The following is a 20,254-nucleotide window of genomic DNA, read 5'->3' as shown; positions in this document are numbered from 1 at the left end:
TTGATTTGATGGGGTTGTTGTTGAGGGGAGGTGGCGGCGAACGTAATACTTGTGACAGAGTGTTTTTCATTAGCCCTGAAATAAATGCAATTTACAATTAATTCTCCCCTCAAAATAAAAAAATATTTTTAACAATTTATTCTGGGTCCAGATGGGATGGCATTTGGGTCCGTATCCAGTTAATCAGGAATGAGATTGGGTCCGGACAGGACTGCGTTCGGGTCCGGATCCGGACCGCGGTCCGCCTGTTGGTGACCTCTGTACTAAAGAAATGGCAAATGGCAGCTGGGGTGAAGTGCATGGCAAGAACAGTTCATATCAGGCTCCGCCGCTTTTTAACCATCTGTGCAGTTAGAGCACACACACACACACACACACACACACTAGTAATTACTAGAGGGCTGTGGATCACACGTGCCCAAAGTGGTGCTCACCCTGCGCCCGGGGAGCAGTTGGGGTTAGGTGCCTTGCTCAAGGGCACCTCAGTCATGGCCTCAGGTCTGGGAATCGAACTCACAACCCTCCAGTCACAAGACCAGTTCCCTACCACCAGGGACTGTCCCATGACTGAATGTGACAGCGTGTGTGAAGCTTTAAATGCTATGGGGTCAGAACAACGCACACTGGCAGAATGATATAATGCAACACAAACTGTAACGCTATACATGGTAAGAAAACTGTGTTACTACCAGTATTCTCCACTGTATTCAGCCAACATGTGCTTCCCACCCCCTTGCCGCTTAGCTCTTAAAGTGACAGTGCACCTAATTTTTGCACATAAACAAATGGTGCCTGAAGACATTTATATCTACATAATCAGTACAAATATCACCTCTGGCATTTTGATACTATATTAAATTGCAATGTATACACATATGCACCTCTTCATAAAAGTTAATTAACTAGATACATTTCCACACAATGCAAAAGATGGTCTTTATGTTTTTGCTCCTACAGCTATGATTAAAGATCATGGTTGTTCCACCAAATATTGATTTCTGAACTCTTCCTGAATGAAAACATTAGTATTGTTGTTTCTAAATGAATATGAACTTGTTTTCTTTGCATTATTTGAGGTCTGAAAGCACTGCATCTTTTTCATTATTTTGACCATGTCTGACCATTTTGACCACGTGCTCCTCCGCACGTCTTTCTGTGACGTGCGGAGGAGCGGGCACGACGACAACGGCAACAGTGCAACATACAACTTTAATCACACAAAACACGTAGCCTCAGCACAACAGCGCAAGCACACCAAAACGAAACTCACACAGGCACGAAGCTTTAGACAAAGACGAGCACAAGACATTGCGCGAACGCACATTATATAGGTGATTAACACATACCCTCGTGATCTCGAGACAAGGCAGAGGTGCGACTACAAACACGCTCACAAACGACCCACACCCACGGAACTACATACATGGACATAACTGCACGCAGACAACATCACGACACGCCCACAGGGAAGGGTCCGGAGCTGTCACCGTGACAGACCATTTCTGATTTTCTGCAAATAAATGCTAAATTTCTGTTTGGAAATTTGGAGACATGTTGTCAGTAGTTTAAAGAATAAAAGAACAATGTTCATTTTACTGAAACATATACCCATAAAGTGTAAAATCAGAGAAACTGAACATTTTGCAGTGATCTCTACATCAGAGATGTATATTTGAGATGTATATTTTTGTGTACGTGTGTTTGTGGAAATAATCCAGTAATCCGTATCATTAAAGCAGTTTATAGTCCAAGAGCTGAAACTTTATTGGATGAAACTGGGTAACAGACACAGACTAAAAACATGGAACATGGTCACCAAATACACTGTTGTTCGTCCCTGTAATGTTGTTCTTATTGAATTGTATTTTTAGCTTTGAGAGACTAATTTGCAATTTATTTCCAGAGAAACTGATGACCCCAGAAATGTTTGCGGAGATTCTTTGCGATGACTTGGATTTAAACCCCCTAACTTTTGTCCCAGCCATTGCGTCAGCCATAAGACAACAAATTGAGTCCTACCCCACAGACAGCATACTGGACGAGCAAATGGACCAGAGAGTCATCATCAAGGTGCAACAGCAACACTCATATTGTAATTACTTTTAGCTCTTTATCACCATTATCATCTTTTGCTTACATTGTAAAATGTTTTCCCAACATCAAACAAATTTGTTTATATAAACATATTTAGCATGATTTAACTGTTTTCAATAATGTTCTCACACACACACACACACACACACACGAGAGAGAGATTAAAAGATGTAGTGAAGTGCACAAGGATTCCAGAGAAACAGGACATTTTAGACAGAGGTCCTGCATCAGCTGTGTATGCAAAGTGCTTCTTTAGGAGTCTGTAGGTTTATTCAATTCAGCTGTGTCATTACAAGGTTGAACATTATAATGAAACACTGTCAGGCTGCTTTTCTAGTGCAGTGAAAATAGAACAGGCATAAATAGTAAATACAAAATACAAAAATATGTGCAATGTGCTTACAGTGTAAATGTTCGGGGAGGGGCAAAGTTTGATCAATAACAGCCTGTGTTGCATGTACTCATGTTCTAATGGGTATTGCAGATGTAACCAGTTTGACAACTTGTGGAAAAAAACTGTTCTTGAATCTGGTGGTTTTGGCTGGAATGCTCCAGCACCTCTTGCCAGATGCTGAAACAGGAAGTGGTATGGGTGTTTGGGGTCAGAAAATATTTAGCTGGCTTTAATTCGGCATCTCTTGTTGTAGATGTCCTGGGAAGGAAGCTGCAATGATGTATTTTGATGTACTATACAGCTGGTTAGGATGCTCTCCACAGTGGAGCAGTAAAAGTTGCAGAGGAAATTTTGAGACGGGTTAAATTTCCTCAGCCTTCGGAGGAAGTGGAGGTGTCATTGGGCGTTCTTGATGATGTCTGATACTGTATATTGAGTGACCAGCAGAGGTTCATGGCTATGTGGACACACAGGAACTTAAAATGGGGCAGTCATGGCCTGGTGGTAGGGAACTGGTCTTGTGACCGGAGGGTCATGGGTTCAATTCCCAGACCTGAGGCCATGACTGAAGTGCCCTTGAGCAAGGCACCTAACCCCAACTGCTCCCTGGGCGCCGGGCTAGGGCTACCCACCGCTCTGGGCGTGTGTGATCCACAGCCCGCTAGTAATCACTAGTGTGTGTGTGTGTGTGTGTGTGTGTGTGTGTGTGTGTGTGTTCTGACTGCACAGATGGGTTAAAAGCGGAGGACAAATTTCAATTGTGGTGTAAAAAATCACAATTGACAAAAATACGGCACATTTATTTTAAAACTGCTCTCCTTTTCCTCCTGAAGTCAACGATCATCTCCTTTGATTTGCTAACATTGAGTGGGTTTGTTGGTTTAAGAAGCATCACTTCCTCCCTGTATGGTTCATCTTCATTGTTGGTGATGTTGCTGATTAATGTTATGTCATCAGCGAACTTGATAATGCAAATTTTATTGATAGATTTTATTGATGGGATATCAACAATTTAATGCTATAATGCATATGACACATAAGGTTGAAAAACTGGTGTGACTGTGCCAAATGAGATGCAGGCAGGCTCTAGCGCTTGACATTTAAACATACGAGCAACGTCACATTATACCAACAACTGACAACGACACACTTAATTACATGGTAGACAACGAGCAATACCTGCAGCACATTACCAAAAAGACGTGACACACACACAACTCTAGCAAACATACACACACAAACACAATATTTGGAACTAGGGCTGCCACAAACGATTATTTTTATAGCCGACTAATCCACGACTAATTTTTATGATTAGTCGACTAATCGGATCAAATGTTAATTGAATATAAAACATACAGCTTATCGCACTAGAATGCAGCTGCTATTATATAACCATCATTAGATTTCAGCTATGTGTTAACTAAAACTAAAAACAATTTATATCATAGTTCATTAAACCTTTAATGAAATATGCAGCTTGTTGCAACAAACTGATTAAAATAAGGATAAGGCAGTGGCTTATACAACACAAATATAAATACATTAATAAAGAAATTCTTTTCTTTCTTTCATTCGTCTCTGGCATCAAACTTAACTACATTTAAATCAAATTAGGTAGGTACCTGAAACTAAGGAATTATTCACAAAAATATAGTTTTGGTCTCACTGACGTTACAGAAAACACATGAATGCGTGCTAAGGCTAATGAAACAAATCGCCATCGCTAATGTTAACTTTTACAGCTACCCCGATGAGCAAGTACTAAGTTAACGCTCGTTTTATGCTCATTTTAGCAGCTAACTAAATTTGAAACATTGTCACAATCAGTAACAACCTTTTCAGGAGCTTGTACATCGCGGTTGTACTGCCGTGGAATCTGCCTTGCAGATATTGCATTGCACGCGTTTCTCTTTCATTTTCTTAGTGATCCCACACTTTTGAGATCCGTAGCCGGGTAGTCATGATACCAGAGCCTGTCTGTATAACATCCTGGGATGTCGTCCACTGCCTACCAAGGTTTCCACTACTGCGCATGTGCGTCAAGGACAGAAAGGCAGATGCAGCCGTGGAGCAGTTTGGAGAGAAAAAAGTAAAAAAAAATGACGCATCGACTAATCGACTATTAAATTAGTCGTCGACTATTTTAATAGTCGACATAATCGTGACTAGTCGACTAATCGTGGCAGCCCTATTTGGAACACATGGAAGTACACATATGGACATGGACAAACGTAACCACACAGACACACCCCACCGGGAGGGGTCCATGGCTGTAGCACTGAATCAGAGGAAGGAACAAACCAACTTTAGTGACAATGTGTTAGAGCAAATTATGTGAGTTTAAATGAACTCATGGTCTAAACAGGTCAGGCTTTTAAAAGTGTAAATACTTAATTCTAGGATTTCCATGACAGTTGACGCCTACATGGAAATCCAGGAATATTTATTTTTGGGTTAGAACAAAATTTCTCCGTTAGTACTGATCTGAGGGCATTGTGAGAAGGTAGGGAATAACTGTCATGCCTGTATTCAAAGTTAAGGCATTCCCCTTCAGTTGGGAAAAAAGAAATGAAACAAGATACACAGCATAGAAAAAGCTAAATTGGATATCAGCAGACTATTACGATTATCAGCAACAGGGGTGACGCAAATGCAGAGATGAATATTTAAGAAACAGAAACCAACCAAACACAAAGCAGAAACACAGAACACCGAATAGAACTACACTAAACAACGAAGGGCTAATATTATTAAACAGGTCTGCGAAACAACTAGGAAGAGTTAACGTGGGAACGTAATCATAACGCACGCTACATGAACGTAAAGGGGAGAAACCTAACATAAGGGGAGCTGCAACTAACGGAAAATAAAGAGATGAGACTAAACAGACTACGGAGGAACAGACTAAACCAGAATAAAGAGAAACATAACCAGAGTCCAACACAGTGAAAGAGAAACTAACAGTACTACTGTATACAGACTTAAACCAAGACAGACTATGCGGAGCGTGAGGTACGGCAATATGAGGTGAAAACATAACCACAATGGAAATGGGAGATAAGACAGTGAACATGAACAAGAAGCATGATAAGCAGGAGCATAAACAACCAAGGCAAGAAGGTAAAGAGAGACTCACGTACACAATGACCGACACGGAAGGCAGAGTCAGAGGGACTAAAATACACAGGACAGGGAAACTAAACAAGACACAGGTGGGAACACTGAGGACAGGGGCGTGACAGACAGAAGGGAAATCAAGGGAACGGGGAAGCTAGGCGGGACAAGGGAGGAGGGCGGGCTGGATGTGACACAGACACTGAAATGTGTACACTTTTCCAATGGGTGCATCATTTAAGAATAAAGAAGAATTGGTTTGTCAGGATACTTTAGGCATTTCAGCAGTATTTACTCTTCCAAAGCCATCTATGACTTAACAGGCTTCCTTAACTCACCATACTGGATCTGAGGAGTCCAGGTTAGTACACATATATTACTGTAACGCAGCTCGCGCTGCAGAGCGAGGAGGCGGACACAAACGCTGAGGAGAGCGAGATTTATTCAAAGGAATACCAAAACCATTGTTAAACGGACAGGCGTGGGTCGAACCAGGAGGGCAGCCAGAACAGGAAAGGTACACAGGCATCCTAGGACAAGGCAACTAAACAAAACGGAGAAACACGAAACAGGCAGAGATAAACAGATAACGGAAGGCACAAAAGAGCGAACTCACGAACAGGATAACAGCACAAAACCACATATAACCAGACTGGGGAATCACAGGGACTAATATACACAGAACTGAAACAAGGACCAGGTGATGACAATGACACAGGGGCGTGGTAGATAATAGGAAATCATAGGGACAAACGAGCAGGGCGGGATCAACGGGCAAGGAACACAGGCTGCATCTCAATTCATGGGCTGCAGCCTACGTAGACCGCAGCCCACGGTGGCCACACACTTCAAAGGCCGGGTAGGCTGCATCTCACGGCTGTTAAATGAGACAGTCTAGTATTCGCAAGACGTATGTTTGCGTGACCACGCTCTGCCCCGTTTCATACGTTACATACGTGTTAGCGAGCTGTCCGACAAATATCACATCACCCACAAATGCCTAAAAGAAAATGCGTTGAACATGTATTCACATGTTTGGCGGGAAGTATAACTTCATAACAAAATTCAATGTATTTTTTAAAACGTTACTCAAAACGTTACTTTACGTTACTAGTAAATACTCAAAGCACAGGTTTACCTGCAATATCATTAATAACTGGCATGTTATTTAGCATCTCATTGCAGTATAAATGTCCATATTTAAAAAATACCGACATTTAAAAACGAATTCTTCGGCCCGTACACTAGACTCCGCCTGTTTATTGTTCATAGAGCAGAGTAGAGAATAAGTAGAGGTGTATTCAACTAAGGATTTTCAGTCGAATCTGATTCGTCAGATTTTCCATTTAGTCGACTAATAGTCGAATCAGGGTTTTTTTTAAAGAGCATCTTAAACGGGATCTCGTTCTCATTCATGACTTTTTTCCACTTCAAATTAAAAACACTCAGATAAATGAATAAACATGGTAGGTTTGCTTTATTACTTATTTATTTTTTAATAAAACGTTAGAGAACATTAACCGTCAGTGCGCATATCGAACTGTCAGACAGGCACTGTGCAAAATGTCTAAAATATTTTAAATAAAATATACCTACATGAAAATATTTTTAAAAAATTGCCACACAACAGCAAAAACATTATAAGGAAAGGTTTAAGTAACAGGGTTTAAAAAGCAAACAACAACAAAAAATTGTTATAGGCCTACTTGCCGAGATGCACCACGACAAGACGACACACCGAAACGACAAACGGCTGAACTGTTTTTTTTTTTCCGCCTTACGCGTTTTAGATGGTATCCCACGTTGGTTGTTGTCGTGCGAAATGAAAGACGTTGATGACATAACTTGCACTTTACTTTGTTTGATTCATCTTTATCTTTTTCAAAATACTTTTGAAGTTTTTTTAGTAGCTGTTATAATCTGTAGCGTGTTCAGCTCCGCTCATTTGGATTGTGCAACTGCAGTGTGTGATTTATTCATGTGTAGTAAGGAAGATGCCTATTGTTAATGCGCACACATCATTTAAAAATATTTATTAACAGAAATTAGGATGATTGTATTTGACAAAAGGCTATATATATAACGAAAACAAAGACATTTAATCAGTGCTTAATTTGTAAATCAAACGATGCCGGAACGCAAACCGCGGCGTGAGACATGGGGTCACTGAGGCCAACAATGTCAACGGATCGCACACAAAACGCAACGCTTAGGCGCACAAATGTTAAAATAACAAGCCAATTCGTTTATATAAATTACTTTTAAATGATTTACGTGTGTTTTATAAGTGTTTTAAGTGCAGAATCGTTTCTTATCTTATTAGTTGTTTAGTTTATAGCTTGGGACTCAACCACACTGCCCCAATAACATCTCCACTGCCGCTGCCTTCATTTGCTTCAAGTTTCGGTTGTTTAGTAGTACAATCAGATGCTTTTTTTTGTAAAAAAAAAAAAAAAAGGAAAGCAAGTTTGACTGCCTTTTCGACATATTGATCGCTGTTATTTTGACAAATTGGCGCCTTTGTCTGATATCTACATAACACAAAATATTTCCCATCAACCATTTCTATTTTGTATTGTAAAATGTAATAAATAATTTTATTTTTTTTTATTAATGACCCACATAAACCGTAAAACTGATTTGCAATTGTTTTATTATATTTTTGTGTATAATAATAAAAATCCCAATGGCATTTAATAAAAATGCCCATGACTTTGGACTAAGGCCGTGTGAGGGGTGGGCGGATGCTTTATAGGAGAGACGCGGAAAGGCATCGCTAAAAGTGAGAGCTCTTATGTGATTTAGGAAGCCTGAATGTGGATCTTGTGTTTTAAAAATGTCTTTTATAGAATTATTTGTTCAATTAATTGGTTCAACGCAGACAGATTTCTTCTATTTCTTATTTCAGATTTCTTATAATTAGTAGGATTGAAAGTTACCGGATCGAGGCAGACAGTTCCCGGAACGCACCCTTCAAAATGAAAGAGTTCCCGGACCCTGTTCCGGCAGGAGCCGGCTCAAATTAAGCCCTGCATTTAATGTAACAACTAATGCTTAGCAGCGTCATTGGGCACCCCCATGCAGTTAGAATGGTACATTCGACTATGACGTTCATAGTCAACTAGGGGGTATAGTTGACTATAGTCAAATCAGCGACTATTGCAGGTCACCCCTACTAATAAGAATAACAGATATGTGATAATCGTCTCATAAGTGAATAACATGGCAAAATAGGGGAAATACTATCAATAGTATATATGCATCAACGTGGAACACACATTTCTATAGTAATTTCTATAGTATAGCGTTTCTATATTAATGATACAAGATTCAAAATTCATGTCCAAACACTAGTCCTGATAGCAGTGTATGACTAACTGGTTTCACTGTTCATCCATGGTTTTTGGTTTTGAAGAGTGTGAATTGGTTTTGATTGAATCATGTTGTTTATTCACTTCTTGATGAATCTAGTCACAGATATTGTATATTCATTTATGGCAATCACAGTCACTGGTGGCTGCCATTTTAAACATCTCTCAGTCGTTGCACTGAAAGCAATCCTGTAACTGACTCAGAAATGTATGGAAATCATGAACATTTTCAGAACTGTGGTTTCGAAGGAACTCCTCCAGAGACTAGGTGCACTGACCTATAAAATCTGCTGTTAAGATGACAAATACCTTTTTGATGACAAACAAAAAGGTAGCTAAAATTGTAAACACTTCAGAATCCTCCATAGACTGCAACCTTTTTAAGGATCCTCCAGTAATCTTATAGACTAGCCAAAAACATTAAACATATTCTCATCAAGAGCAGAATAAATGACCATTCAGATGTTAACTGTGTTACTGTAGCCTGCAAGCATTCAAGATGTGCTACTGTAACAGGAAGCAGTAGCGAGGCAAGCAGCATGTATTAGATGCAACAAATTAAACTGGACACAGGAGAAACTAATGACTAACAGAATACTTTTCTGCATTACTTGCAAGAGGTGTAATCAGCTTTATATTGGAGAAATCATGAAAAGGCTTACTGATCAGTTTGTTGAACACTTTCTGACCATCAGGATTAAGGATTTTTCATTTCCAGTGTCAAGGTGTGTGACACGGGCAGGGAGTGCGAAATAAAATGGAAGCGATCACGCCAAGTCTCAGGAAGGAAGTTTAATGGAGAAAGTGCGCAAACCAAAAACCTGTGACTCGATATACTGACCAGCAGTCAACTGGTACAAAGACAAGACATATATAGACAAACAAACGACCCTCAGGTGAGAAGGATCACGGGCTTTGCCCACCTGAGGGACGAACACAACAACAACTGGACAGCTGCCGCTGTGGACGGAGGCGACCAGTAGGGGGCCCGCCATACCGAGACAAGGCATTTTAATACTAATGGACATTGTATTAACAACATATCTGTTTGCATAGCCAGTTGTTGCTATGGCAGCAATTAAATTTGGAAATTGTACACTATTGGGACTTTAGAACCCCATAGAATGAATGTGATATGAATGTTCATATATAAACTGGTTTCTCCTCCTGTTCATTCTGGAGCACTTTGCTTGCACAGCTGATGAAGGACCTCTGTCCAAAACATTCTTTTTCTCTGGATACTTGGATACTTCATAAAATTCACTACAATTTTTTTATTTCTCCTTCCCTCTCATTTGTCTTTTTTTGTTTTTGTTTTAAACAGCTTAACATACATGTGGGAAATATCTCCTTGGTAGACCAGTTTGAGTGGGATATGTCCGAGAAGGAAAACTCCCCTGAAAAGTTTGCCTTGAAGCTGTGCTCTGAGTTAGGCCTTGGAGGAGAGTTTGTCACTACCATTGCTTACAGCATCCGTGGCCAACTCAGCTGGCACCAGAGGACTTACGCTTTCAGGTACTCACAAATAGCTGTATAACATATTTTATTGAGAATTTGGGGTGAAATATACATATAACAGACATATAACTCTTTTCAGTCTCTCCTCTCATCTTAAAAGTCATTTGAGCAGTAATATGACTCTCTCTCTCTCCTCTCTCTCTCTCTTATATATATATATTGTTGCGCTTTAACCTTTTCTTACCTTAGCGCAGCATGTTCGTTGATTGCAAAAGGAAAACATTACCAGTCTTGTCTTTATCCTTTTATTAAAAAATACACATAGGCCTATTAATTAATTAAATACAGAGATCTCTGGAGAGCTCACATTACCTAATCATGTCACCCCATGTGCAGCTCTGAAGCTGTCTGCTCTCTTCACCATTATATATGCTTTCCTCTAAACATAGGAGCTGCAATACATTCCATAGTTCAACCTACAGCTGTCTCTATTCTGGAAGCGAGGTCTTACTACCTGGCCTCACCACATAAGGCCACAGTGAGCCTTCTCTTACACATCCCATTTTAGCCTACTGCAGACGCATGGAGTATTGGAAGTGGCACACAAGCGCTTACACCGTCATTCTTACTAACAAGCAACTTGATCATTAATATAATGTAAGCAAAACATATAGCGATTAATATTAGAGATTTGATTAATACTTTATGACTATTAAAAAATATAAATTATGATAAGCTGTTGATTCAATACTGTAATGTAAACAAACTATGAAGGGATTAAGATGAAAATCACAACAATTTATATATATATTTATATATATATATTAGTGGTGGGCCGTTAACGGCAGTCGTTAATTTGATACTCTTATCGGGCGATATAAAAATTATCGCCGTTAATCTATTCTTAAAGTTGGGTTGGGAACTGGGTCAAAATGGGTAAGCAAACTATGATGACTTTCAACTTGATAGTTTAGCTCGGCTGTATTCCTCCTAACCAAATTGCACAGTAGGGGCGAGAACGAGTTTTTAAACCTGTGAATTACAAATTGTACGTGTTTTTACATGGATGCAGCCACAAAGTCGCCAGGTTTGCTTCATGGAAAATTCATTTTAGGAACGTAAAGTGTAACCGGAGGGGAGCTCGGAGCGGTCGTTTTCTGCATGGTCCTAGTGCTAGATTCGTCGCTATTTAAATATTTCTTTTTAACTGTTAAAACTACAGAGGATCAAAACTGACTTTTGAAAATTACGTCCGTGAGGTTAAATGTACTAAATGTTGACTTACATTTCAAATATCATATTTAGCTGAATAAACATGTTATTTAATGTACAGTATGTAGGCTTACAAATTCATGTTTAACTGAATAAACTGTTGAACACGAGTAGCCTACATTTTATTGAGCATGTTTTTTTTTCTTCAAGTATCAAAGTAGAACAGCTTCCTCAAGCAGTCATTGATGCATTTTGGAAACAGGAGATGAGCCCCTGGTCTAATGCACCCTCTGTATTAAGAAATCCTATCTCAAAAACGGACTTTTAGTCATTACTTGGGTAGCACGCATATGAGCCATTTTAATATAGATTAATCTAGATTAATTTCAAAATTTCAATGAGATTAATCTAGATTTAAAAAATTAATCTATGCCCACCCCTAATATATATATATATATATATATATATATATATATATATATATATATATATATATATATATATATTAGGCCTGTGTTGAAAAAAACAATTTTCCGATTCAGAATCGATTTGCATATGATGATCTGATAATCGATTCGTATGTCCAAAGATCAATTTTTTAGTGAACTTTTACCCCCGCCTCATCACTGAATTCACGCAGGCGTGCTCGGTCTAACTAACTGTAAAACAACATGGCGTCGGACAGTGACGGTAACGACGATAGTCAAATCGGCAATCTAAAAGCAGAAGGACGGTTTATCTAGTGTCAGTGACTATTTACAGTTAGTCCATGTCACTGACCGTTTACCCAGTGTTTTTACAGTTTTAAAAAGTTCAAAATGTTCTTGTAACGTTGGGCACAAGGCGATGGACGAGAGAATCCTTTGCACTTTCCAAATCGTTACGTTTATTACATTTACCGAAGCGCAGACAGCGCACATAAAACACGTTTACATAGAACATGTGTGACTCAAACAACGACGAGCACAGGACGCTGCGCGAACACACATTAAATAGACAAACCACATAAACCCCACGTGATGACGAGACGAGCAACAGGTGAGGATTATCACAACGCACCCGCACCACGGAGATCCACAGACGCAGACGAGTAGACGCAGACAACGTTAACACACGCCCAACAGGGAGGGGTCGGGGACCGTAACATGACAGTTCTGTTCTTATATTCTCACTTTAAAGAAAAATACACGTTTACATTTTATACTTTCAGTTTATAAAGTGTGAGCACTTTTAAAATAAAAATGCATTTGGTAGCAACAGCCTTTGGGTGAATTCTCAATTATTTCAATCATAATAATAATGCACTGGTTAGTGTCCCAGTAGGCGTCCACTGTTGCAGATATAGACACCTCAAAGATGTCCTCTGTTTATTGTCCTGGATTACCTTTCTTGAAGGTAGATTTATGACCAGCCATCAGTAACTACAACAGAGCGTGTCAGAGTGTGCATGTTATTGTAGCGTCTCTCCTCTGTGCTCTGTGGGTTTGGAAATGGAGTGAGGAGCCAGCGCTTGAGCGGGTAGCCACTGTCACCTAAAGAAATTAATCAGAGATAATGTTGCATTTACTGCTAGGGCAACTGCTTAAATTAAAATAATAATAATACATTTTAAACTTACCAAGAAGCCAACCATGCCGTACAGCTCCATTTTCAAGACGGGTTCCTACACTGCTGTTCCTCAGAATAAATGAGTCATGACAGGGGCGCAGATGGCACTGGGGATGGGGGGGACATGTCCCCTCCAGATTTATATTGACCCCATCCGAAATCTAGCATCTACAAGCATAAACGTATATATTGTACAGCTTGGTCCCCCTCACTTCAGAATTTCCATCTGCGCCCATGAGTCATGAGTAGAACCAGGCCATCGAGCAACTACGTTGGTTAAGGTCATTGTAGCATCGCATATGACCTGTACGTTTATAGAATGAATTTGCTTTCTGTTGATGAAAGCAGCTTCATTCTGGCTTGGTGCTCTTATGGCAACATGAGTGCAGTCAATTGCTCCAATTACATTTGGGAAACCGGCCACTGCTGCGAATTGCACTTTAATGTCAGCCTGTTCACTCAAAGTGTAAGGAAACCTGATGTACCGACCTGTCAGTTTTATTATGCCAGACAATACGCCTGACATCTTGGAGCTTAAAACGACGCACATTTTTACACCACATACGTTTTTATAAATCAGTTTTTGCGCAAGATGTTGTGTGCGACCCGTTTTTGTGCGTACGCACGCTTTATAAATGAGGCCCCTGGTGAGGACTTTTAATCGCGGCACTTGTACTGTATGTGTGTATATATATATATATATATATATATATATATATATATATATATATATATATATATATATATATATAAAAGGGGTGGGCATAGATTAATTTTTTTAATCTACATTAATCTCACTGAAATCATAGATAATCATCTGAAATACAGATTAATCTATATTAAATGCTTTAAATGTGTTACTTACCAAGAAGCCACCCATCACGCACTCTGCCAGCTTGTAATCTTAGCACAACAATGCTGTTTGTAAGGATGTGCGAAACATGGGTTGATCCAGGCCACCGTGCCACTACATTAGTAAGGCACATTTTTGCATCACAGATTATTTGCACATTTATGGAATGAAAGTGCTTTCTATTCACATAAGCAAATTCCTCCTGAGATGGTGCCTTTATAGCAATATGTGTGCAGTCGATCGCTCCGATTACATTAGGGAAACCGGCTATCGCTGCAAATTGCGCTTTAATGTTTGCCTGGTCAACCGCATCATATGGGAACTTTATATACCTAGCTGACATGCAGATGATCCCATCCAAAACAGCTGGCATGGCACGGCTCAAAGATGACTGGGACATCCCCGACCGGTCTGCCAGTTCTCTTTGAAACAAGCCAGTCGCCAGGAAGCCGAGCGTTGTCAGCACTTGTAAAGGAACTGGCAATGCGCGACTCCTCGCCGTTTCTCTCTTCAATACTGGACCCAACTCAGCACAGAGTAAAAAGAGGACAGCTCTTGGAAATCTGAAACGGCTTATAAGCCACTCATCATCATGGGCCAAAAAATCATAATGGTCACGGAAAACGTTCTCTCGGCGAATTCGGCCATTAACAATATCTTCCAGTAATGCCAACGCTGCCATCTCCCAAGAACTCCAGCACAACATTTAATGCATGTTTATCTAGGCTAAGTGGAAACACGTTGAATGATTATTTCAGTAAGACAATGACATTGTCTGATTAATTTACTATTTAATTGTCTGATTAATTTACTTTATTTTACCTAATAAGGGCTTACTGCAATGTGTGCGTGAAGGATATCTTAATAGTTGTAATTTCAATACATCACCTCTAAATGTCACTAATTGACGAAAACACATTAGAAACATGCGTACGCCAGAGGTGAAAGTGTCGTGGGTGTACGCACTTTCTCACGTTCAAATCACATTTCGTACATCTGACCGTTTGCGTGAAACATTGCGTACGCAATGTTTTTGTGCGTACGCACCGTTCGTACATGAGGCCCCTGGTCTTTAGACACGTCTCTCACTAGGTATCTTTCTAGGGTATTTGCTTGCTACTTCTGCTAGGCTTGTTCTGTATTGTGTGGCTGTCGCACAATTTCTTTATAATACTTCTCACTCCAGTTCTTGACACTTGGAAACTATGATAAGTTTGTATATCCTTCTTTGTTTTTGGCATGCTTTCTGAAGTGACAGCTCAAACACGTACAAAGGCTATTCTGTGTGTAAATTGTGAGGTAACCCTCAACTTGATTTAATGAGCATTCATCATTATAAAGTTAAAGCACACCAGTGGTTTGTGCTAAGGCTCAATAAAAAACGTCAGTTCTTAAGAGGGCTAATATATTAGACCCTGGTGATTTATTTATATCTATTGAAATTGTTCTGTTATAGTATGCAAATAAAAATTATTTATGCATTCTAAAGAAATGCTATGTTGAAAGACTTTGGGGGTGGATTTCATAAGTTGGCATATAATTTTGTCCTCGTGTGTGTGTGTGTGTGTGTGTGTGTATAAATTACATTGCCAAAAGTATTCGCTCACCCATCCAAATTATCAGAATTTGATGGTCCAATCACTTCCATGGCCACAGGTGTATAAAAGGTGTAGGCATGCAGACTGTTTTTACAAACATTTGTGAAAAAATGGGTCCCTCTCAGGAGCTCAGTGAATTCCAGCGTGTAACTGTGATAGGATGCCACCTGTGCAACAAATCTAGTCATGAAATTTCCTCGCTCCTAAATATTCCACAGTCAACTTTCAGCTATATTATACAATAATGGAAGTGTTTGGGAACGACAGCAACTCAGCCACGAAGTGGTAGGGCACGTAATCTGACGGAGCGGGGTCAGCAGATGCCGAAGCACACAGTGCAAAGAGGTCGCCAACTTTCTGCAGAATCAAATCACTACAGACATCCAAACTTCATCCTACTTCATTGGCGTGGTTTATGTATCATGTCCTCTCCCTGGAAGACATCGAGGGTTTCTGCTGATTGCATTAGGCGTTGCCCTGGTGTATCGGGAAATTAAGTGTGGGGTCAGATATCGAACACCCGTTTAAATTGCCCAACAGGATTGATGCAATGGGTAGCTATTGAAACGCAGACTGACTGTCAGTAAAAGCTTGGACTGGATCATGGAGGGTCTCACTGCTCTACTTGTAAAGTTGGATCATTTGGGAGACTACAGACTTAAGAGGAGTTTCTCGTGCTCAATGATGGGCTCCTCGCTAAATTCTGCATTTTCGTTTATCTACATTGGCGTCCAAAAATATTCAACCTGAAGGTTGTCGGCTTGGTTACTGCTGCTTCCCGACACAGAGACTGTCAGAGGATGGCTCTCACTTTCCACCGCAAACTTTGACACAAAAAACTGTGCCAGGCCTCTAGCTCTCCCCTCCCCCATCTAGATGAATCTCTCTCTCACTGCTTGACTGTCTGTGTCATCTCATTGCTTATATGTGCTATGGGGACTTTTTGCATGCTCACAGACTGTTGTCCTGTTGAGAGAATAATAGGTGATCATATTTTTCTTTTCATCTCCTATCTGTGAACGGCGGCGCGTTTCTGATGCTGCTTGGCTGCTCTGGGTTCACGGTGCTTTACACCAGGGGAATGTTAATTTAGGATCAATTAAGTATATTCAATACAATTTCCTGTCTTTGTAGTGAGAATCCTCTGCCAACAGTGGAGATTGCAATCAGGAACACGGGTGATGCTGACCAGTGGTGCCCCCTTCTGGAGACACTGACAGATGCTGAGATGGAGAAGAAGATCCGGGACCAGGACAGGAACACAAGGTAATTCAATGTTATGTTCCAAAGTTGCACTTGCACTAGATAGTAACCAAGAGTAAAAGTGCTAAATGTTTTGTTTAGCCAAATGTTTTTGTTTAGCTCTTCTCTCACTTTAATTTTAGGCGCATGAGACGACTTGCAAACACTGCTCCAGCATGGTAAAGGAAAGGTGCCAGATCTCTGACAATATGATCAAGAAGGAGACTGAACAATTACAGCTCTACAGTACTGCACATTACATTTTCCATACTAAAATTCTCCCCTGTTGATTGAGTTTTTAAAATTCTGTTTAAATACATTTTGATGCACAATCCCTATTCCAGTCAAGTCTACAAAAAATTTTTAGGACCTATTCAAATGTACCCTGTTTATCCACTGTAAAGGATGTTAAGTAGCATGACAGTCTGAGGTATTCTCATGTCTTAATTGGCCTTGTTTGTGAATAGTCCCATTTTTGTAAGGTTGAATTATATCTGCTTTTAAATAAACAAACCATTATAACTATTCTGGAAATAATAATGACTATATCATTACATTACATATATGGAGGCAAATCAGTCTTAAAATCCAATTTTTTTTTATTTATTAAAATTTAATACCCAAAATAGAAATTTAATCCTGAATTTGCATTGATATGTTGCACTCATAGAAGCAAGTATGAGCTCAAAATTCTAATTCAAATGCAATAATTCCATTTACATTTGCGATTTGGTAGATGTCATAGATCATTTGGTAGAAATTATGGGTACCAGTTCCTGCTGCTAGCATTTTGTTGATTGGCAAATAGCCTTAGTTACGATGTCAAATAACCAAAATAGTTGTTCAGTCATACTTGTGAAAGTTGTGATCTGCTTTCAATACTGCGCCAGTTATTGCAACCTAGAGTTATTTCTAGCTTAGAGTGAAGAGACTTAACCAATAGTGCAGCGACTCTGGATTACGCTCCAGCACGTTATGAGGCGTCTACAGTCATGGCCAAAAGTTTAGAGAATGATACAAATATTAATTTTTACAAAGTGTACTGCTTCAGTTTTTATAATGGCAATTTGCATATACACCAGAATGTTATAAAGAGTGATCAGCTTAACAGCAATTCATTGCAAAGTCAATATTTGCCTAGAAAATGAACTTTATCCCCCAAAACACATTTCAACTTCATTGCAGCCCTGCCTTAAAAGGACCCGCTAACATCGTTTCAATGATTGCTCCATTAACACAGGTGTGGGTGTTGATGAGGACAGGGTTGGAGATCAATCTGTCATGATTAAGTAAGAATGACACCACTGGACACTTTAAAAGGAGGCTGGTGCTTGGCATTATTGTTTCTCTTCGGGCTACCACCAGTGCAGAGCTTGCTCAGGAATGGCAGCAGGCAGGTGTGAGTGCATCTGCATGCACTGTGAGTCGGAGACTCTTGGAGCAAGGCCTGGTCTCAAGGAGGGCAGCAAAGAAGCCACTTCTCTCCAGAAAAAACATCAGGGACAGACTGATATTCTGCAAAAGGTACAGGGAGTGGTCTGATGAGGACTGGGGTAAAGTCATTTTGTCTGATGAATCCCCTTTCCAATTGTTTGGGACATCTGGAAAACAGCTTGTTTGGAGAAGACGAGGTGAACGCTACCACCAGTCTTGTCTCATGCCAAATGTAAAGCATCCTGAAACCATTAATGTGTGGGGTTGCTTCTCAGCCAAGGGAATCGGCTCTCTCACAGTCCTGCCTAAAAAAACAGGCAATAACAGGCCATGAATAAAGAATGGTACCAGAATGTCCTCCGAGAGCAACTTCTCCCAACCATCCAAGAGCAGTTTGGTGATCAACAATGCCTTTTCCAGCATGATTGAGCACCTTGCCATAAAGCAAAGGTGATAACTAAATGGCTCAGGGAACAAAACAGAGATTTATACAGTGACGGTAACGACGATAGTCTAATCGGCAATCTAAAAACAGAAGGACAGTTTATCCAGTGTCAGTGACTATTTACAGTTAGTCCATGTTACTGACAGTTTACCCAGTGTTTTTACAGTTTAAAAAAGTTAAAAATGCTCTTGTAACGTTGGGCGCAAGGCGATGGACGAGACAGAATCCTTTGCACTTTCCAAATCGTTACGTTTATTACATTTACCGAAGTGCAGACAGCGCACATAAAACACGTTTACATAGAACATGTGTGACTCAAACAACGACGAGCACAGGATGCTGCGCGAACGCACATTAAATAGACAAACACATAAACCCCACGTGATGACGAGACGAGCCACAGGTGAGGATTATCACAAGACGCACCCGCACCCGCGGGGATCCACAGACGCAGACAACGTTAACACACGCCCAACAGGGAGGGGTCGGGGACCGTAACGTGACAGTTCTGTTCTTATAATCTCACTTTAAAGAAAAATACACGTTTACATTTTATACTTTCAGTTTATTAAGTGTGAGCACTTTTAAAATAAAAATGCATTTGGTAGCAACAGCTTTTGAGTGACTTCTTAATTATTTCAATCATAATAATAATGCACTGGTTAGTGTCCCAGTAGGCGTCCACTGTTGCAGATATAGACACCTCAAAGATGCCCTCTGTTTATTGTCCTGGATTACCTTTCTTGAAGGTAAATTTATGATGACCCTTTTCACCAGTCTTCCAGCCATCAGTAACTACCAACTATCAGTAACTATTTGCTGATTAATATTGATATAATACTAGTTTTAACATGTTGCTTCTGTACATAGTCAGGAAACAGCTCAAATACATTTTTAATAACACTAAACCCTGAATTGGATCGAATCGGATCGAATCGATTAAATCGGATTAAATCGAAATAAATCGATTCTTAATCTTCAGAATCGGAATCGGATCGATTCTTGGAATTTGAATCGATACCCAGCCCTACTTTGAAGTGTAGGGTTACAAGTTTCCTATTTGCTTTTATTTGGTTAATCATGCCCAGTCGATCCTGTAACTTGTGTAGGCGTACCTAAACCTACACAAGACTCCTGTTCCAAAGGCCTGCCTGGGTATGCCCCTGTTCCATGTGCACCTGCCGTGGGTGAAATCCAGAGACACGTTGGGAGGTCTACACCCATGATTACCCAGCCTACTCCTAGGCCTACCCCGCCCATTCCTGAAACAAGTGTGGCACCTCAGGTGCTCCTATGCCTACTCATCGTCACAACTACCCTGTAACACCAGTGATTCTGCCCAGGTCCAACACCAAGAAGCCAATGGTGTTCTGTCACCCTTCCTCCATCTTGTGTTTCAGATTTTGTTTCCCCGGTCCTGTTTGCCAT

The 20,254-nt window shown here is 40.1% G+C and overlaps 1 protein-coding gene across 3 annotated transcripts in view; it reads left to right on the top strand.

The window, feature by feature from the left end:
• Positions 1-17,473, top strand: part of smarcb1a (SWI/SNF related BAF chromatin remodeling complex subunit B1a) — a 37,277-nt gene extending 19,804 nt beyond the window's left edge. For 2 of the 3 annotated variants that reach the window (XM_076992897.1, XM_076992896.1), the window contains exons 6-9: positions 1,904-2,070; positions 10,301-10,491; positions 16,840-16,971; positions 17,091-17,473. In XM_076992897.1, coding sequence (XP_076849012.1) covers positions 1,904-2,070; positions 10,301-10,491; positions 16,840-16,971; positions 17,091-17,130 — 530 coding nt within the window. In that variant the 3' untranslated portion in view covers positions 17,131-17,473. The remainder of the gene's footprint in view (positions 1-1,903; positions 2,071-10,300; positions 10,492-16,839; positions 16,972-17,090) is intronic. The other variant, XM_076992898.1, reaches the window with a different exon arrangement.
• Positions 17,474-20,254: the final 2,781 nt, after the last annotated feature.

This window comes from Brachyhypopomus gauderio, unplaced genomic scaffold, assembly GCF_052324685.1.
Source record: "Brachyhypopomus gauderio isolate BG-103 unplaced genomic scaffold, BGAUD_0.2 sc99, whole genome shotgun sequence".
NCBI lineage: Eukaryota > Metazoa > Chordata > Actinopteri > Gymnotiformes > Hypopomidae > Brachyhypopomus > Brachyhypopomus gauderio.
Note: the sequence above shows the minus strand (reverse complement) of the source record. Positions and strands in the feature narration are given on the sequence as shown.